The sequence below is a fragment of the Mya arenaria genome, chromosome 6, assembly GCF_026914265.1.
Source record: "Mya arenaria isolate MELC-2E11 chromosome 6, ASM2691426v1".
Taxonomy (NCBI): domain Eukaryota; kingdom Metazoa; phylum Mollusca; class Bivalvia; order Myida; family Myidae; genus Mya; species Mya arenaria.
In genome coordinates, this window is record NC_069127.1 from 17,061,389 (window position 1) to 17,079,701 (window position 18,313).

The 18,313-nt window shown below is 37.0% G+C and overlaps 1 protein-coding gene across 1 annotated transcript in view; it reads left to right on the plus strand.

The window, feature by feature from the left end:
• The first annotated feature begins 1,568 nt into the window (after positions 1–1,568).
• Positions 1,569–18,313, plus strand: part of LOC128239409 (carbohydrate sulfotransferase 3-like) — a 102,011-nt gene continuing 85,266 nt past the window's right edge. The window contains exons 1-2 of the mRNA XM_052956036.1: positions 1,569–1,727; positions 1,935–2,028. Coding sequence (XP_052811996.1) covers positions 1,953–2,028 — 76 coding nt within the window. The 5' untranslated portion in view covers positions 1,569–1,727; positions 1,935–1,952. The remainder of the gene's footprint in view (positions 1,728–1,934; positions 2,029–18,313) is intronic.

Here is an 18,313-nt window from a genome sequence, read left to right on the forward strand (position 1 = left end):
TTCAGACTCACTGATTTCAAGACTGAGGAAGATTTGAGGAATTTGAACATTCCCGATATGCACCTACCTGATGTTTTCAAGATAAAATGCACGTGTTAATGGTGCTAGGACGAACTTTTGTGGCGGGGCTGTTTATTTCAAAGAGGTTAGCCGACATAATATTAACTCACGACCTCTAAACGCCAGCTCCACCACATGACGGTGGTGCAAAGAAAAAGAGCTGTCGACACTTCCGTGGTGGAGCTGTGCCCTATGTTTACATGAACAAACGTGAGTATGATTTATAATTTATTTAATAATTTCATTTAACGGACACATTTTGAAAATCGGAGAATGTGGCACCGTGTAAGAACACTTCTACTGTAGGCTGTTTACTATTTCGTTTCAATATTGTGCAAACTGTTGTGCCAGGAGCTTTTCTCCCGAATCGGACTTGTGCATATTTTGAGATCTGATTGCATAGCAAGAACATTTCGGTGCTTACACTCCCCGTAAGAACAGTCTCACGCATGCAAACATAACTGTTATGTATAATACCAATGCAGGAACACAACAAAATGACTCATATTTATGAATGTGGTGGCGCTGTTGCCTTAGTGGTGGCGCTATCGAGTATGTTTTGCGCGTGAAGTAATATAAAAAGTAAACGCTTTTGGAATGAATACAAAAGTTGCTATGTTTATCATATAACATTATGCAGGTTATACATACTACTTGCGGAAACAAAACTCTACGCGAACTACCTTAACATTACTGAAAACGGTCAGGTGCTGTTAATTTTACCATAGAACTATATGTCACAGAAGTCATACTCACGTTTGTTCATGTAAACATAGGGCACAGCTCCACAACGGAAGTGTCGACAGCTCTATTTCTTTGCACCACTGTAAAGTGGTGGAGCTGGCGTTTAGAGGCCGTGCAACTGTCTCGTTGAACTTCTCATTTAGTATTTCAAAAGAGCACTCAAAACTCACTTTTTCACTGGGATATATGGAAACTGATTACTTATAACATCAAGTAGATATAATTAGACTATATATAATTTTAAAACTGTATCATACTTTTTAAGCTTTTAAAATGTCACTACCTTTTACGAGTGAATGAATTATTTTGTAATGCTGTATAAAATGTTTTTGTTGATTGTGTTCTCTGTTTTATATTACCATAAGGCGTTGTGTTTGTCAAGTGTTACATTATTAAGAAAGGTTGTTTTGTTTTCATATCATTTTGTATTGTTTGTCTATAATCTGTGATATGAAGTTTTGATTTGAACGTGTATTTTTATATGGTATTAGCGCTATAAAATATGGTAATAAAATAACAATAATTATTATATTAGATGATTATAACAATATGAAAATCAATGCAAAGTTGTATAGTACAGTTGAACAAGTAATCTTAAATCCAAAAATGGGCAACGAGTGTTACCATTATCAGCTACAACCCTCTGCACAATGAGTTCTCATTTGTAATCAGGTAATCTAGCTCATCAGATCTACAGCTATTATAATCAAAATTAGGCTGCTGCCAAAATATCTATCTTCAACATTTTCAACAGGACGTGCAATGTACTAGTAGACGTATTGTGCATGATTGTGATACACGTTTTTGGTGTTGATCAACTATTATTTAGACGCCCATCTATATTAGTGTCCAGGGATCAATTGTTGGAACTAGAATTAACAGTTAGTTAACACTAAGACGGGAATATACAGCTAGATAATCTGGTGAGTGTATTTTCCTGTTGATATAAACTTATAAAACTGTTTACACTGAACTTCTGTAAACATTCAGTCCAATCCAAATCGTATTTTTTCTTTGTTTTGCGGAATAATTGAACTGATTTTTTTTTAAACAATTTTAAAGAGATCTTTGGGAAACTTCATCAAATGATACCCAAATAGAGTATTGAGTTGTGTCCATTTACGTTATAGAAGACGGCCCGAACCGCGATGCGTATGCGGAAGCTGCAGTTGCTCCTGGTCGCCGTCGTGTGCACGCCGCCTCTAGTCCTACTAATCATTTCAGGTGCCTCCTTGATTTCAAAATCATAGGCATTTTTTGTATTAAAATCCCGCCCCCATTATGAGCATACATATCCATCTTGTGATGTTCCTCAAGTTGATTATACTCCTTAAACTGAGATTGTCGAAAGATCACGATGTGAAAAACAACAAATATCATGACAGTGTTCTTGATTGACTGAAACTTATAAGCTTAGTGACTAGCATGATGTTTACAAGAGATATCTATAAAATATTGCCAAACTTAAGAGATAAGGTTTGTTCATATAAGTTTTATTTATTTTGGTGAAAAAAAATGAGATAAAGAAAATTGTAGTTATCTTCATTCTCATACATGAAAATATATTTCATTTTAATGTGTTTCCATGGCTAGACGCCAATTATTTGAACATATCCTCAGCGCAGGATATTTGAACACAATATACTATAAATGAGCATGATTAAATAAGTTCGAAATAGTTATTTCATGCCTGAAGTAACATGAGAATAAAAATAATACCCGTATACAATGGGTTCAAGTCAAACACAATATGTTGGACCTAGTAACGAAAATTGTATGCTTATATATTATAAATATAATCAACTAACGTACTGCATGGCGTGCATGCACAAATTCGAATGTTTCAGTAGTATTTAAACACAAGCGAACGTTTCTTATATATTGAATGCATGTTGTACAAAATGAAAACTGAGCTTGCATAACAGCAATTGTTTACAGTCTTCATCTTGTATGTAATTGCTCCCTAAGACAAACTCTCTGAAAATGGTCGAACCTTTTTTTAGCTAAGTCGGATCCGACTTGTTGACTAAATATTAAGTATTGATCACAATAAATAACTTTCACGTACGTTGCTGTGAGTTAACAAGCAGGAAAAATATGTCCAGTTTTGTCTAAGAAAACCTTATTTGCTAACTTACAAGGAGTACGGTAAAAACGGCTTGTCTAGCCACAAGATAGCAATGACGTGCGCAAGTCCGAGCGATTATATGCGGACTACCACACAGCACATGGTTCAATTTGTTTAAGGAGATTTTTGAACAGTAGAAAGTCTGTGTCACTGGTAAGTCTTTCGCGCCATAAAGTAAATTCAGCCTGTCTAACGGTTTTATGGACAGTGTTTTTTAGCCTGAACTCAAACGTTCTACATTATGCAATACGAAATCGTTAAGGCTATCTTGTAAGCGGCATTTGTTTACCAAAGTGCATATCAAGTCAGGTATAAAACCAAATATTGGAGTTTTTGTTTGGCGATTAAGAAATGTTATATATTAATAGCTGTCGCGTTAAACTATCGGAAGGCAACGTCATTATCTTTTGCAGAAGAGATCATTTGCGGATCACGACTGAGCTTATTAGGCGATATAGTCCAACCATTGGCTTACGCATTTCGGAATGAGTGAGTTATTAAAGCCTTGGACCATTTTAACAGCATGATGTTGAGTTCTATTGATAATATCGAGATCCGATGCCTGAGCTTATTTCACAGTATACTTCCATATGAAATAGTTGGGATAATGACTTTTCAATAATTATATGCTTACCCAAGTGATTGGACTCAGACCTTCGCCATGTAAGACATAACCTTTCATAGTGTGGAATGAGTTTTGGCCCTTTTATACCGTTTATCTATACGTGTTGTACTTAGCATCCCATATTTAGAGTTCAATTATCCCTAAATGAGTGGAAGATTCGACATAATAAAGCGGTTGTCCGGCAAATGTTACTGACAATGGAACTGACAAGCGTTTTGTGGAGAATGACAAGCCACAAATTTGTAAAGGACCTGAACGATATCAAGCTTATATTGAAGACCAGAGGGCGTTAAATGAACGAGTGTAATGGCATTTGCGGGGGTAAGACTCCCTGTAGCAATTGTACCTATATTTGCACCATAGCCAGACCTTTCTAATCGATTAATTATGTCGTTAATAAACACTAAATAACAAAAACCTGATAATACTCCCCCTCGGCGGACAGATCTACGTAAATATAAAGAGTCGGATGTTGAATCAGACCTCTTCACGTATGTTGTGAGGTTTGTGCGTTTACCCTTTGCCATTAAACGGGGTTATGCTTAAACTTTCGGCTACAGAGCGCTTGTTTCTGTAGTTTTTCATATATATATATATATATATATATATATATATATTGGTAACAACTGATAAGGGTTTTCCAAACCTTCCCTTAAATTCCAAAATCGTATAATTAAAAAAATAAGGAGTGGTGCCAGACAACTTCAAAGGTGGCTTTTATATCTAACTAAGCTACATAAACATTACCTACACTTTTCGAGATCACCTGTTTTTCTTTTAAGTATCATTAGTGCTGTCTCAACGAATGATTATTGGCTGTTACTTAACGTATTTGTTACATTGGTATTTTGGCTAAACAATGTTGCTTTAATGTCAATAAACTTTTTTTATAAATGATTCGGCATGATTTCTGAAGCCTAACATAAGTTTTCTGTAATTCATCTTTCTGCTGGCTTACATCCTGCGCAGGAAGACGTGCGCGTATTCCATAAATAAAACAAATCAAAACAACCTGCTGGGGAAATACTTTTGTAATTCTTTCTTTTTTATCGAATAATAAATCTGTAAACTTCTTTTGCTGAAACTTTACATCATCAACATTAGCTTGGAGCTTGAGCAGTGTGACCAAATCATCCGATTTTTGAAGGCAGCTGGAAGCGGCGTGACCTTCATCGGTGTCGCCATTCCGCATGATTGACAATGAGTCATTTAGAAACACGTTTACAATACAATGTCGTGAATCTCCGAGGTGCTTTCGCCGTCAATAAAGTATTGTAAACATAACAGCTGGATTCCAGTTTTGCAATTTCGAGCTCGCATGTGTCGATTTTCTTGACTTCAGGAGGCCGGACGCGCACCCAAGAGATCCCCTTAGCCTAGGCTGTCCCATAGGTATTGGCGGTATTTGCTGAGCTACTGAGGGTTCCTTTTGTAGTGTTTTTAAATAATCACCTCGCGGTTGGCATAAAGTTCGTTCTTAGTTTCTTGAAGGAACTGTTCCCAAGGCAGTATCTATGAAACCAGAAGTTCTTCATCGTCGTTGTTTTCAGACAGTTGACTCTCTGCCTTGAATTTAGCAATCTTTCGTTAATAATCATCGATTTGGCGAGGCATAACTCAATCACATTAGTGATGCACAAAGTATCATCAATTATAGGGTTATTATCGTATATCAAGTAAGCTTTGATAAATATTTAATATGAATCACTAGTCGACTATTTATGACATTATTTGATTAGTAAACAAACCTATTTACCCTTTTCCGTACGCTTTTAAAGCGTACGGAAAAGGGTAAATACTTAATAAGTGAATATTGTTTCAATAATTCAAACTTGTATTTTTCGATTTATTGCAAGGCAGGAGACGTCTTCTTTTCTGACCGAAAAAAAATAAATAATATAATATAAAGTTTAATGTAACGCTAAATTCGTTAAATTCTCTCCGATGGTTTATAGAAATTCGTCAGTGAACAAAAAATGATATTAATAGCATCCGGTATAAGTTTGCAAATCCGGTTTACTTGCAAACTTAGTTTTTTTTATTATCTTAGATATCAACTTCAAAAGCGACACGTAGAAAGTTTGTCCATTAAATAAGAAATATTTTAAGTAAAATTAAAAAAAAAGTTTTAAGAAATATGAAAATTTTAATTCCAAAATTGATTTCTCCCGTTGGCCACCAATTGGATTTTAGGTCCCCCGCGGGGTTTTGGCAAACTCCAATTGGAGAACTTTCCATATGAGCCGAAACGGGGGAAAAAATCAGCAATTTGAAAAAAATCAAATATTACAATTTGGAACAGAAAATTACATTTCTATTTATGTTTTGAGTACTAGAGTTATTAACTTTATTAAAATCTAAAAAAAAATCAAAAATTATGATTTTGTAAAAACGGTTCTCCAATTGGAGAAATTTCCAATTGGAGAATTCCACAGTCAATTTCTATTAATAAAATTCACCAATTGAAGAATACAGAAGTTGGAGAACACAGAAGTTGGAGAAATCACCAGTTGGAGATTTCCACAGTATTACAGCTGCTGGGTTAAAAAAAGTTGGGATATATACATGTCATCATATAATTGCTAATTAATTTAATATTGATAGAATATTCAAGAAAATAACAATGCAAGATGTTAGTTGTTACCTGATTTCGCGTATACCATCGGCATTTTCAACTTGTGTGCAATCTAAAGCAGTTTTATTATATACAACTGCGTCAGATGTGTAGTTTAATTATTCCTTTTCAGAAAAATGTTTTATCAAAATGCATATTTCACTAATAAATCTAAAAAATCAAACTGTTTGCTTAATTTTGCATTTTCCAAAGATACTTCCTGGTGGTACTTGGTTATAATATTGAATTTTAATCGACGTTAAGGTTAGAGAACACTGAATGTATTCCTTAAGACCACTCGGTCAAGGATTACCCGTGAAAGCGCAAGCACTTGCTTCAAACAGGGTCCTTTAATTATTTTTCAAAGCACCGATGAAGGGGTACAACTTTCATTGGTTAAATCTAACTTAAATAAACAAGCTCGATTTTGCTAAAGGTGATTAGCTGATAAAATCACTCTCGAATCCGTTTCCTGGCTAGAAACTGTTACTGTGTCATTTTTGAGAGGCCATCCATGAGATAGTACCCCTGGTGGGGATCGAACCCACATAGTCGTGGGTAAGTTGCAGAAACCTACACCACTAAACCAATTTCATCCTTAAAGTACCGAGAGGCAGGCATCACGCGGCAAAGGGATCGAGCTAAATGTACCATGGAATGAACCCACGATTACGACTTCAATAGGCAACGCCTTAACCAATAGGCTACGGAGACGGTATTAATGCATGTACTCAATTGCAGATTTGCAGATTCAGGGGGGGGGGATCGGTCCCTCCACCCCTTTGAATCGTTCGTTTATACATTCTCAGTCAATATCGGGGGAAATACAATATTAAGATAAAAATGCCTTATTTCGGACTATAAATTAGAGGAGTACACCTACCCCGGCCCAACATTTTAAGCCATTCAATTTCTGTTCTGAAGCAGGGGCGGATGTGGAAAGATTGAGCCAATGAGTTTCTGTAATCAGAATTGTTGTTTCATAATGTTATAGTTCCTTTAAACAGTTTAAACGTTTTAGGACATCGAAATAAACAGACGCATGTTCAGTTTAAACATACTCTGTATACAACGTTCTCGTACTCCAGTGCGATGATGCTATGCATTATATTTATCATCCGACCTCTGATGAACAGTGTTGCGTTGGGTTATGGTGCGTTGAAGTACAATTCGAAAACAGTTTAACTTTTAATCAACTACATATTTTAGGTTCCAGACAACATACATCCATAATCATGCAGACAACAGTTTTACATCAAGTCTATAGTGCCATGAATTATATCCCTTGCTAGATACTACAACTCCTCCCTTCTTTAGACTAATACAAACTTGTATTACAACTCATGAAGTTCTAATAATCCTTAAAATCAAATGTTTACTTTAACAATTGACGATGATTATAATTCTTTAACAATCATTAAAGATCTCACTAATGCAATAATAAACTCTTATAGCAAATGTCTGCATAATGTATCTTAAACATCTTTAAACAATTAAATGTAACTATAATATTCAGAATGAGACAAAATCATACATAATCTCATAAAACAATTATGAATAGCTCAAGAATTTCAAATGAATTTTTCAATGGCCCTTACTTAAGGCAATTTAAACAATAATAACAATGAACAGTCTCTATGTCTTGCACAATAACCAATTAACTTTATCAGCCCATGTCATAGTCTTTGAATTTAACCGGTACACGTCGATCCCGCTGTGGTCTAGTTGATAGAGTATCCGACAGCGTAGATGGAACATCCGTGAAAGCATCAGCGTCTCCATGTGGTAGACTTAACGCAGGTGGATCATCATTGGTTACCTCTGACGTCTCAACTTCTGGTTCCCGGAATTCCTTCACATGTGTGGAGTTTCTGACTCGTGTTACTCCAGATGGCGATTCAAGTGTTACTTGATTTCCGTACTTCTCCACAACTCTATACGGTTCTGGTTCATAATTAGTGCTCAGTTTGTTCGTTTTGTCTTGTTTCAACAACACTTTCTGTCCTTGTTGAATATTTCTCTGTTCAGCACTTCTCTTAGTATCTGTATATACCCTACTTTTCTCCTTCCTGAACATGTCTCTATCTCGTACTTCCCCATCATTCAACGAAAACTGAATTTCAGGTAACTTAGTTCGGATCTTTCGGTTGAACATCAATTCCGATGGTGGTACACCTGTCGTACTGTGTGGTGTTGTGCGGTAAGCTAGGAGAAACTTTCGGATTTCAATCTTCCAATTCTTCCCTTCGGCATTCGCAATCTTGATACGTTTCAGCAGAGTTCGGTTTTGCCGTTCTACTTCACCGTTGGCACTAGGATGAAGTGGCGTTGTTCGTCTATGCTCAATATTGTTCTCGAACAAATACTTCTCAAACTCATCTGACACAAATTGTCTACCATTGTCACTAGTTATGGTCACTGGCAGTCCATGAATGATAAACATTTTCTCTAAACAGTCAATTATCTTCTCAGACGTAATAGTCTTGATAATGTCTATTTCATAGTATCGACTATAATAGTCAACACACACAAGTATGAATTCTCCTGAAGGTAATGGACCCATCAGATCTATCGCAACATCCTGCCAAGGCCCAGCTGGCAATGGAGTTGGCGTCATTGGCTCTGGATTACTTGATCCACTGACTAGTTGGCATCCGTGGCACGTTTTGACGAAACGTTCAACGTCTTGATCCATCTTAGGCCACCACACTTTAGTCCTAAGATTTTGTTTAGTCCCTACGATTCCTAAGTGTCCCTCATGTGCCAATTCTATGCACTTAGTTCTCAGTTTCTTTGGTACCACTATACGCGTTCCCCTCAACACTAACTTTCCTAGAGTGCTAAGTTCGAATCTCACCGGCATATATATCGAGTTTTGCCACTGATCAGTATGAATTGACTCATACAAGTCACACAGCTCTTCATCTGTAGCTGAAATTCTCTCGACTTCCCGTGTAGACAACGCACTTGGAGTTGCATTGGTTGCAACAAACCGAATAAATCCCTCTGTTTCACTCTCGTCTTCGCTCTTGTGTACAAGTCGATCCTTGTCAACTTTAATCCTAGATAAGAAGTCTGGAATGTTTACTTTGCCTGGTGCATATCTGACAACGAAACTATATGGCAGCAATCTGAACATCCATCTCTGGATTCTTGCAGATAGTTTGGACTTTGCAGAGTAAATGACTTCAAGCGGTTTGTGGTCCGTAACAAGTTCAAAATCAACACCATACAAGTATACATACAAGTATACATGATATCGTTCGCACGCCCATACAATAGCTAGAGCTTCTTTCTCTGTCGTCGAGTATCGCTTTTCACTGTCACTAAGTGTACGGCTAGCGTAACTGATAACTCTCTCTTTTCCGTGTTGTTCTTGTACTAACACTGCTCCGAGACCAACATTACTAGCATCTGTCACTAATTTAGTCTTACATCCTGGCTTAAAGTATGCCAATGTTTCTGTGTTTGCCATTCTTCTCTTAATCTCATTAAATGACTTCTTCTCTTCACTTTTCCACTGAAACTGTGCATTCTTCTTTGTGAGTTTTCTCAATGGTTCAGTTACTGTAGCAAGATCAGGTATGTATCGCGCACTAAAGTTCACCAATCCAAGGAAACTTCTGACTTCTGAAGCGTTCTTAGGTTCTGATGCATTGATAAGGTCTTTAACACGCTCTTCTGTAGGCCCTATGCCTTTATCAGACACAACATGTCCCATGAAAGTTATCTTATTCATGTTGAACTGTGACTTTTCAAGGTTCACCGTGAGACCTTTAGCTTTCAGTGTTTCCATACAGGTTTTGAGATTTGCATCGTGATCTTTCTGACTTTGACCATGTACTATAATGTCATCTGCAATGTTTGCAACTCCGTCACATGACTGTAACACCTGAGTTATTATGTGCTGGAACATTTCCGGTGCTGCGTTTACTCCAAAACTTAACCTCTTGTAGCGGTATAAGCCCTTATGCGTGACAAAAGTAGTTATGAAACGTGATTCTTCGGCCAATGGAATTTGGTAGAATGCCATATTTAGGTCAATCTTACTAAAATAACAGCTATTATTCATCTGTACCAATACTTCATACGGTTGGAATCGGATGTCTCTCTCTGGTTATAGCTTTGTTGGCTTGTCTCATGTCAACGCAAATTCGTATGTCCCCTGATGTCTTTGGCACCACCACCACCGGACTCACCCACGGCGTCGGACCCTCGGCCTTTTCTATAATATCTTCTTCTTCAAGTTCTTCAAGCTTTTCAGCCACCTTCTCTCTTAGTGATATAGGCACAGAATAAGCTTTCTGAGCAACAGGCTCTACATCTTCATTAATGTGAAGCTTCAACTCAAAGTCCTTGAGCTTGCCGATACCCTGAAAACAGTCACCATACTCAGTCCTTATGTCTTCAACATTATACACTGTCCCTATTTTCAGAATGCCTAACTCCTCGGCAGTTTCCCTACTGAGCAGAGCTGGAGCTTTCCCCTTTATAACATAGAAAGTCACATTGGTTAAATTGCTAGAATTGTCGTTTAGCGACACATCAGCTTCGAATTCTCCCAACAAATTTAAGGGTGTGTTGCTCCCATATGCATACAATTTCTTCTTAGTTCTTTTGTTAGAGTGACACAAGATTTTCTGTTCTTTTAAATGTTCCCATGCGTCTTCGTCAATAATATTGGCAGAACTCCCACTGTCAACGATAATGTTAATTGGAATCTGTCCGATCTTGATCTTGTATCTTGTGAGCTTACTATCTGGAATCGTAAATGCATACTGTCTCTCTGAATCATCGTCTTCAACATTTCTCACATACCCTTCCTTCTTAAACTTGTGTTTTGCCTTAGACTTACAACATTTCTGAAAATGACCTATGTTGTGACATTTGTGACATTTTCGCGACTTTGCCGGACAGGCTGGATCTTTACCAAAGTGTCCAATAGATCCGCATCTATAACATGATGGACCGTTTAGACGTTTGCTCGCAAATGGCGCTACTCCATTAGCTTTTGAACCCTTGTGTTTACTTGTCTCGGCATAGACCCTATTTACTGAACTGTCAATATTTTCAATATTTTTACTCCGGATATCATTGAGTTCCATGGTACTTGCCAATAACCTTACTTGATCGAGTGTTAATTCATCCCCCTTTTCAAGTAATTTTGCCCTAAGCCTGTGCGAATTGCATTTTTCAATTACCTGATCCCGAATTGCTTCGTCAGCATTGTTAAAACTACAATGTACAGCTTTGCTCCTTAGTCTAGTTATATACTGATCAACCGTTTCTGTACTTTCCTGACTAGTGTTCCTAAATTCATAACGTTCATACGCAATGTTTTTCTTTGGGGTAAAATGTTTCCGCAAAGTTTTCACACATTTGTCATACTCATCGTCCCCATCTACCTCGGTTAGAGTAAAATAAATGTCCTGAACAGCTAGTCCTGCACTATGCAACAATAAGGCTCTTTTCTGCTTTGCATCAGTTATCCCTTTCCCCGTTGCAAATAAATCAAAAGCACGCTCCCGTCTAACCCAAGCTTGACCTAAGTGGGTGGGGTTTACATTTGGATCAAATTTGTCCACTCCTAGAACATCAACCGTCGCCATTTTCCTGTTCTGTATTTAAACATAGGTTTGGCCGTATTTAAACATTGGTTCTGCTCCTCGTCGCCAGTTGTTGCGTTGGGTTATGGTGCGTTGAAGTACAATTCGAAAACAGTTTAACTTTTAATCAACTACATATTTTAGGTTCCAGACAACATACATCCATAATCATGCAGACAACAGTTTTACATCAAGTCTATAGTGCCATGAATTATATCCCTTGCTAGATACTACAAACAGGAATGACAACGTTTAAAAGCTATTATTTATACAATTATGATCATCTGACTGACTGAGTATCTGCCAAAACTTTTCTGTTTAATGAGACTCTCTCATGTTTTGACACCAGACATATTTTTTCACGTAATGCATCTGAACACTAATATTTATTTTACTCCTTGGTATTGAATTTGCAGAAATAATAGTAACCAGGTTGATTTTCTTTTATACTTCAATTGCATTCTTAAAAAAACAGATGGGAGCAAGCCCATGCCGGTGCAGATAACACATACTCGAAGATTATGTCAATCAACTGATTGTGCAACAGCCTTTTGTTGAATCGTGTTTGTAACGCATTTCAAAATTTTGGACTTCAAAGACTATATATTTTAGCACATATCAACATTTAGGGTTCCAGCCATCAATAGCTTAGCTTTAACACTTAGTTTGATTCACAATACTTTATTTCGTAATAACAATCTATAAAATCCAAGTAAAAGATGCATTTTCAAAACCCTGTACGCTTCGCTTAAATTCACTCAAAAACTCAAGTTCGAAAGATTTAAAAAAGTATGTCATAAACATATCCCCTTTAGCGGCTGAGGAAGCCGGTCCAAACCATTCACATACTAAAAACGGAGTTTCTTAATATATAAATCTCTAATAAATATGCCAAATAAAATTCAACATGGGTAAACAATTATAAAAAACTAGAAATGTGTCCATAGGACACGGATGCCCCCACTTCGATTTTTTGTCACAGAAAATAAGCCATAATGATTATTCAGGATAATCTGAGGGCTCTAACTCCTAAATGATTAAAGCGATTTCCATGGCTATCGAACTTGATCAAGATATTATGGTCACAAACATGTGTTAAAAGTTTGGTGAGGATTGGACAAACAGTTTTCAAGAATTAGATCGGAAACAATCTTCGGGACGTATTTTTCAAGTCTTTTTTTGCAAATAAAGGGCCGTAACTCCTAAATGACAAAAGCGATTTCCATGGCTATCGAACTTGATCAAGATATTATGGTCACAATCATGTATGTAAAGTTTGGTGAGGATTGGACACATACTTTTCAAGAATTAGATTGGAAACATATATTTTTGAAGTATTTTTGGCAAAAAAGGACCGTAACTCCTAAATGACTAAAGCGATTTCCATGACTATCGAACTTGATCAAGATATTATGGTCACAAACATGTGTTTAAAGTTTGGTGAGGATTGGACAAACGGTTTTCAAGAATTAGATCGGAAACAATCTTCGGGACGTACGTACGTACGTACAGACAGACAGACAGACAGACGTACGTACGGACAAGGGCAACCATATATGCCGCCACTTTGTGGGGGCATAATAACGTATTTTATGTATTGCAACATATTTATAAAAAGATAAAGTCAACTGAATCAAATGAATATTTTCAATATACTTTCTTTCCCGCCGTAAGTGGACTTTTCATCTTACTCCAACAAGTGAGGAGTATGGTTGATTCTCTTCGTGACTGAAATCAACTTTATAAACACTTTGTGTATTTCAAATCTAGTCCATATAAACATCCCCTTTAGATTCTTTGACGATTGCATTTTCCATGGGAGATCACTGCGTAGGATAAACATACAAGTGTTGTTTAGCCACACTGTGGTTTCAATAATGTCTGGGGCGTAGCTACCCCTCTATTCATGTGGATTCATATATGTGCTGGGGGGTTCGGGGGCATGCCCCCCTTAGAAAATTTTGAAAACTATGGTGCAATCTAGTGCATTCTGGGCCTTTCGATGTGCATTATTTTATACTGGAAAATAACCAGTTTTTGGATCATGTAGTCAAGTTCGCATACTGCTACTTCGGTGTTTTTTTTCAGAACTATGTTTTTTCAGCCGCGTATTCACGTATAGGCGGCTACACGCCTGTATGTTGTGCATATGAATGTATAATTTGGTTTATATGATGCATCCTTCATGTAACACCTCCTTGCTGCTACACCAATAGAAGCTTCATTGGATATAAGCAGTAAAAGAACTAGCACTGACGTTCCCAATTTTCGTCTGGGTCATTTAAATAATAGAAAACAAATTACATGATAAACAAATTAGTTTTGACTTCTTTAATGAATTATATAAACACATTGTACAAACATATCATGACACTTTTAAACAAAAAGTATGGCTGTCAATTAAACAGTATGCTAGCTTTAAAGATTGAGGCAAACCATTGGAATTTTACAGCGGTCTTAAAAAGGTGTATTTAAAGCTGCAATCTCACTAATTGATCGTTTTGACTACCGGCACTCTTTTATTGTTGGTCTATAAATAGACCATTTTTTGCATAGACAGTTTAGACCCAATTTTAAGTGATATAAGACTGCTGAAATAAGATCAGATTGCATTTTGTCATATTTATGGCTAAATGATGTTTTATGGGTATAGTAGCATTACGAACAATTTAATGTAAATGAACTTTTCGGCAGTCTTACCAAACATTTTTGATTGGTTCTATTGTGAATTATCTAATATGACTGAATTAAAGGAATGATAACCAAATCAGCTTTTGAGACAAATTTTTTAAAGTGTCTAAAATGACAATCTGTGAAAGTGCAGCTTTAAGTTTCATTTACACATTGTTATATTATAAATAACTGTTTAAAAGGTCTCATGTACAAAATAAGATAATAATTTTCATACAAATATCTAAAATTGATTAAAATAATAAAGTACCATTAACATATTTCTTAATAGTGCTGTTTCTCAACTGACAATACCATTCAAAGCCATCATTTCAACTATGAAGTTATTTTTAACTTTTCAACTTTTTACAGCATATAAGCAACAAAATATACCATAAATACAAGCCATGAACTATATGATTGTTCAACTTGCATTGTCCTTGACCTTTTAAAATGACCATTTTCCTGTTCTGTCTATTTGTAAGTTGTGCCCTGAGGAATGAAGTATGACTGTATGAATCACAAAAAGCAATAAAAACACTAAAAAAATCCCCCATTACCCCTGTAATTTCTAATACAGCAGTAAAATTAAGCAATTTTTAAGATTGATTGTGCTGCCAAATCAAAAACATGTTAGCCAAAACATTTAGAGCTGCATTCTCACAGATATACCGTTTTAACAACTTTTGTTTTGTCTTGGAATGAGCAAATTTTTGCGTAAATATCAGCAAACCAATGGTAAAAGATTGCTGACAAAACACCAAATCCCAGATTTCATATTTATGTCTCCCCCTCTCTGGGGGAGACATATTGTTTTTGCCCTGTCCGTCAGTCCGGTAGTCCGTCCGTACGTCACACTTCGTTTCCGATCGATAACTGGAAAACCGCATGACCTAGGATCACCAAACTTGGTAGGGAGGTTGGTCGTGAGGTGTAGAGGATCCCTATTGTTTTTGGGGTCACTAGGTCAAAGGTCAAGGTCGCGGCGACCCCCAATATAAAAAACATTTCTGCTCAAAATCTTGAGAACGGTTTGACCTAGGTTCACCAAACTTGGTAGGGAGGTTGGTCATGAGGTGTAGAAGATCCCTATTGTTTTTGGGGTCACTAGGTCAAAGGTCAAGGTCGCGGCGACCCCCAATGTAAAAAACATTTCCGCTCAATATCTTGAGAATGGTTTGACATAGGTTCACCAAACTTGGTAGGGAGGTTGATCATGAGGTTTAGAAAACTCCTATATTTTGGGGGGTCACAAGGTCAAAGGTCAACGTCGCTGTGACCTCTAATGTAAAAAAATATTTCCGTGCAATATCAGGAGAATGCTTTGATCTAGGTTCACCAAACTTTGAAGTGAGGTTGGTCATGATGTCTAGATGATCCCAATTGTTTTGGGGGTAACAAGGTCAATAGTCAAGGTCGTGGTGACCTTCCATGTAAAAATCATTTGCGTGTAATATCTTTATGTCTCCCCCATTCATGGGGAGACATATTGTTTTTGCCCTGTCCGTCAGTCAGTCCATCAGTCTGTCAGTCAGTCAGTCAGTACGTCACACTTCGTTTCCGCCCAATAACTATAGAACTCTTAGACCCAGGAACTTCATACTTGGTATGCTAGTTGGTCATGACTAGTAGATGACCCCTATTGAATTTGGGGTCACTAGGTCAAAGATCAGGGTCAACGTGACCTTGAGGTGAAGAAACGGTTTCCACTCAATAACTAAAGATCCTTTGGGTCCAGGAACTTCATACTTGGTATGCTAGTTGTTCATGACTATTAGATGACTCCTATTGATTTTGAGATCAAAAGGTCAAAGGTCAAGGTTACCTTCAGGTAAAAAATGTTATGTTGGCAGTGACCTTAAGCTTAAAAATGGTTTCTGCTCAATAACTAAAGAAAGCTTGTACCCAGGAACTTCATAGTTGTTCATGACTAGTAGATGACTCCTATTGATTTTGAGATCAGTAGGTCAATGGTCAAGGTCACCGTGACCTTGAGGTGAAGAAACTGTTTCCGCTCAATAACTAGAGAACGCTTGCAACCAGGAATTTCATACTTGGTATGCTAGTTGGTCATGACTAGAAGATGACCCATATTGATTTTGAGATCACTAGGTCAAAGGTCAAGGTTGCCATGACCTTGAAGTGAAGAAAAAGTTTCCGCTCAATAACTAAAGATCCTTTGGTTTCAGGAACTTCATACTTGGTAAGCTAGTTGTTCATGACTAGAAGATGACCCCTATTGATTTTCAGATCAAAAGGTCAAAGGTCAAGGTTACCTTCAGGTAAAAAATGATACGTTGGCGGTGACCTTAAGCTTAAAAATGGTTTCTGCTCAATAACTTAAGAACGCTTGTACCCAGGAACTTCATTCTTGGTACGCTAGTCGGTCATGACTAGTAGATGACCCCTATTGATTTTGAGATCAGTAGGTCAAAGGTCAAGGTTGCCATGACCTTGAGTTGAAGAAATGGTTACCGCTCAGTAACTAAAGAACACTTGCACCCAAGAACTTAATACTTGGTATGCAAGTTGGTTATGTAGATGATCCCTATTGATGTTGTGATCAGTAGGTAAAAGGTCATGGTCACGATGACTGTGAGCTGAAAAATGGTTTCCGATCAATAATTGAATAACGCTTGCGCCCAGGAACTTCATACAATGCAAACTTCGTTTACATTTTCCATGATTAATCAACAACACTTTCTTCTCTTCACTATTTAATATAATCGAATAAACCAAACTTCACTGTTGGTTTGTCTCCAGTCCAAAGTTACAAATTTCATGTCCATCATTTATTTTTTCTCAGCTACGACCACACAATAGGGGAGACAAGCGCTTTTTCAAAAAAGCAATCTCTAGTTCCTTCGAAGATTAATGTTACTAAAGGTTTAAGAAAAATGCATAAAACATCAATGTTTTAACTTAAATAGAAAAGTCTGCGATTTAATTTTTTGTCAGTAGTCTTATATTACTGGTTTCCATGCATTTTCGCAAAGATTGGATGGTACCAATCCAAAACAAACAAGAGGCCCAAAAGGGCCTATGCTCTACTGGCTGGGTTTGTGTGGTCAACATCACTGTTTTCGAAAAGAAGCAACCCCTTATGGTTATCTGAATACTCAAAACTGAAGACTGTATCATATTCGCAAGCATTTATTACAAAATAGCATTTTTTTTATACTATCAAGGCCCATCATCTAATAATTTCAAGGCCAATAATCCAGGACACATGGGCAGATCAGGTTTTTGAAAGGAACTGCGCTCTAATGGATATACTGGACAAGTTTCATCAAGATACAATCAAAACTGAAGACTGTATTGTGTTACCGAGCAATTGTTTACTGGCACTGTCACACACTATTTTTTTTATTATCAAGGCCCATAATCTTGGCATGCATGGGCGGATCTGGCTGGTTTTCGAAAGGAACCGAGCTCTAATGGATATGTAGATACTGTACAGGTTTCATCAAGATACAATCAAAACTGAAGGCTGTATCATGTTAACGAGGATTGTTTACAGACGCACATACTACGTACACATTACCATCGCATAAGCTCTTCTGGCCTTTGGCCAGTAGAGCTAAAAATGAAAAAAGTTGCCAAAACATCCAAAGTGTGAGAGTGCATCTTTAACATTTGAAAGTAACTCTGTTTGCCTCATGCCCCTAAACAAGGTTTAATCATATTATATGAGCAGTGGGTTTGTCCCTGTATTTTTTATTGTATGATTGCAGTAATGGATACTGGTCTCATTACCTTCTGACAATTTTTCATCAATATTAAGGAAACAGAAAACACATATTAAGCTCATATAACGCTGTACAAATTAAATCTATTTCATTACGTTGAGAAATAGTCCCTAAAAA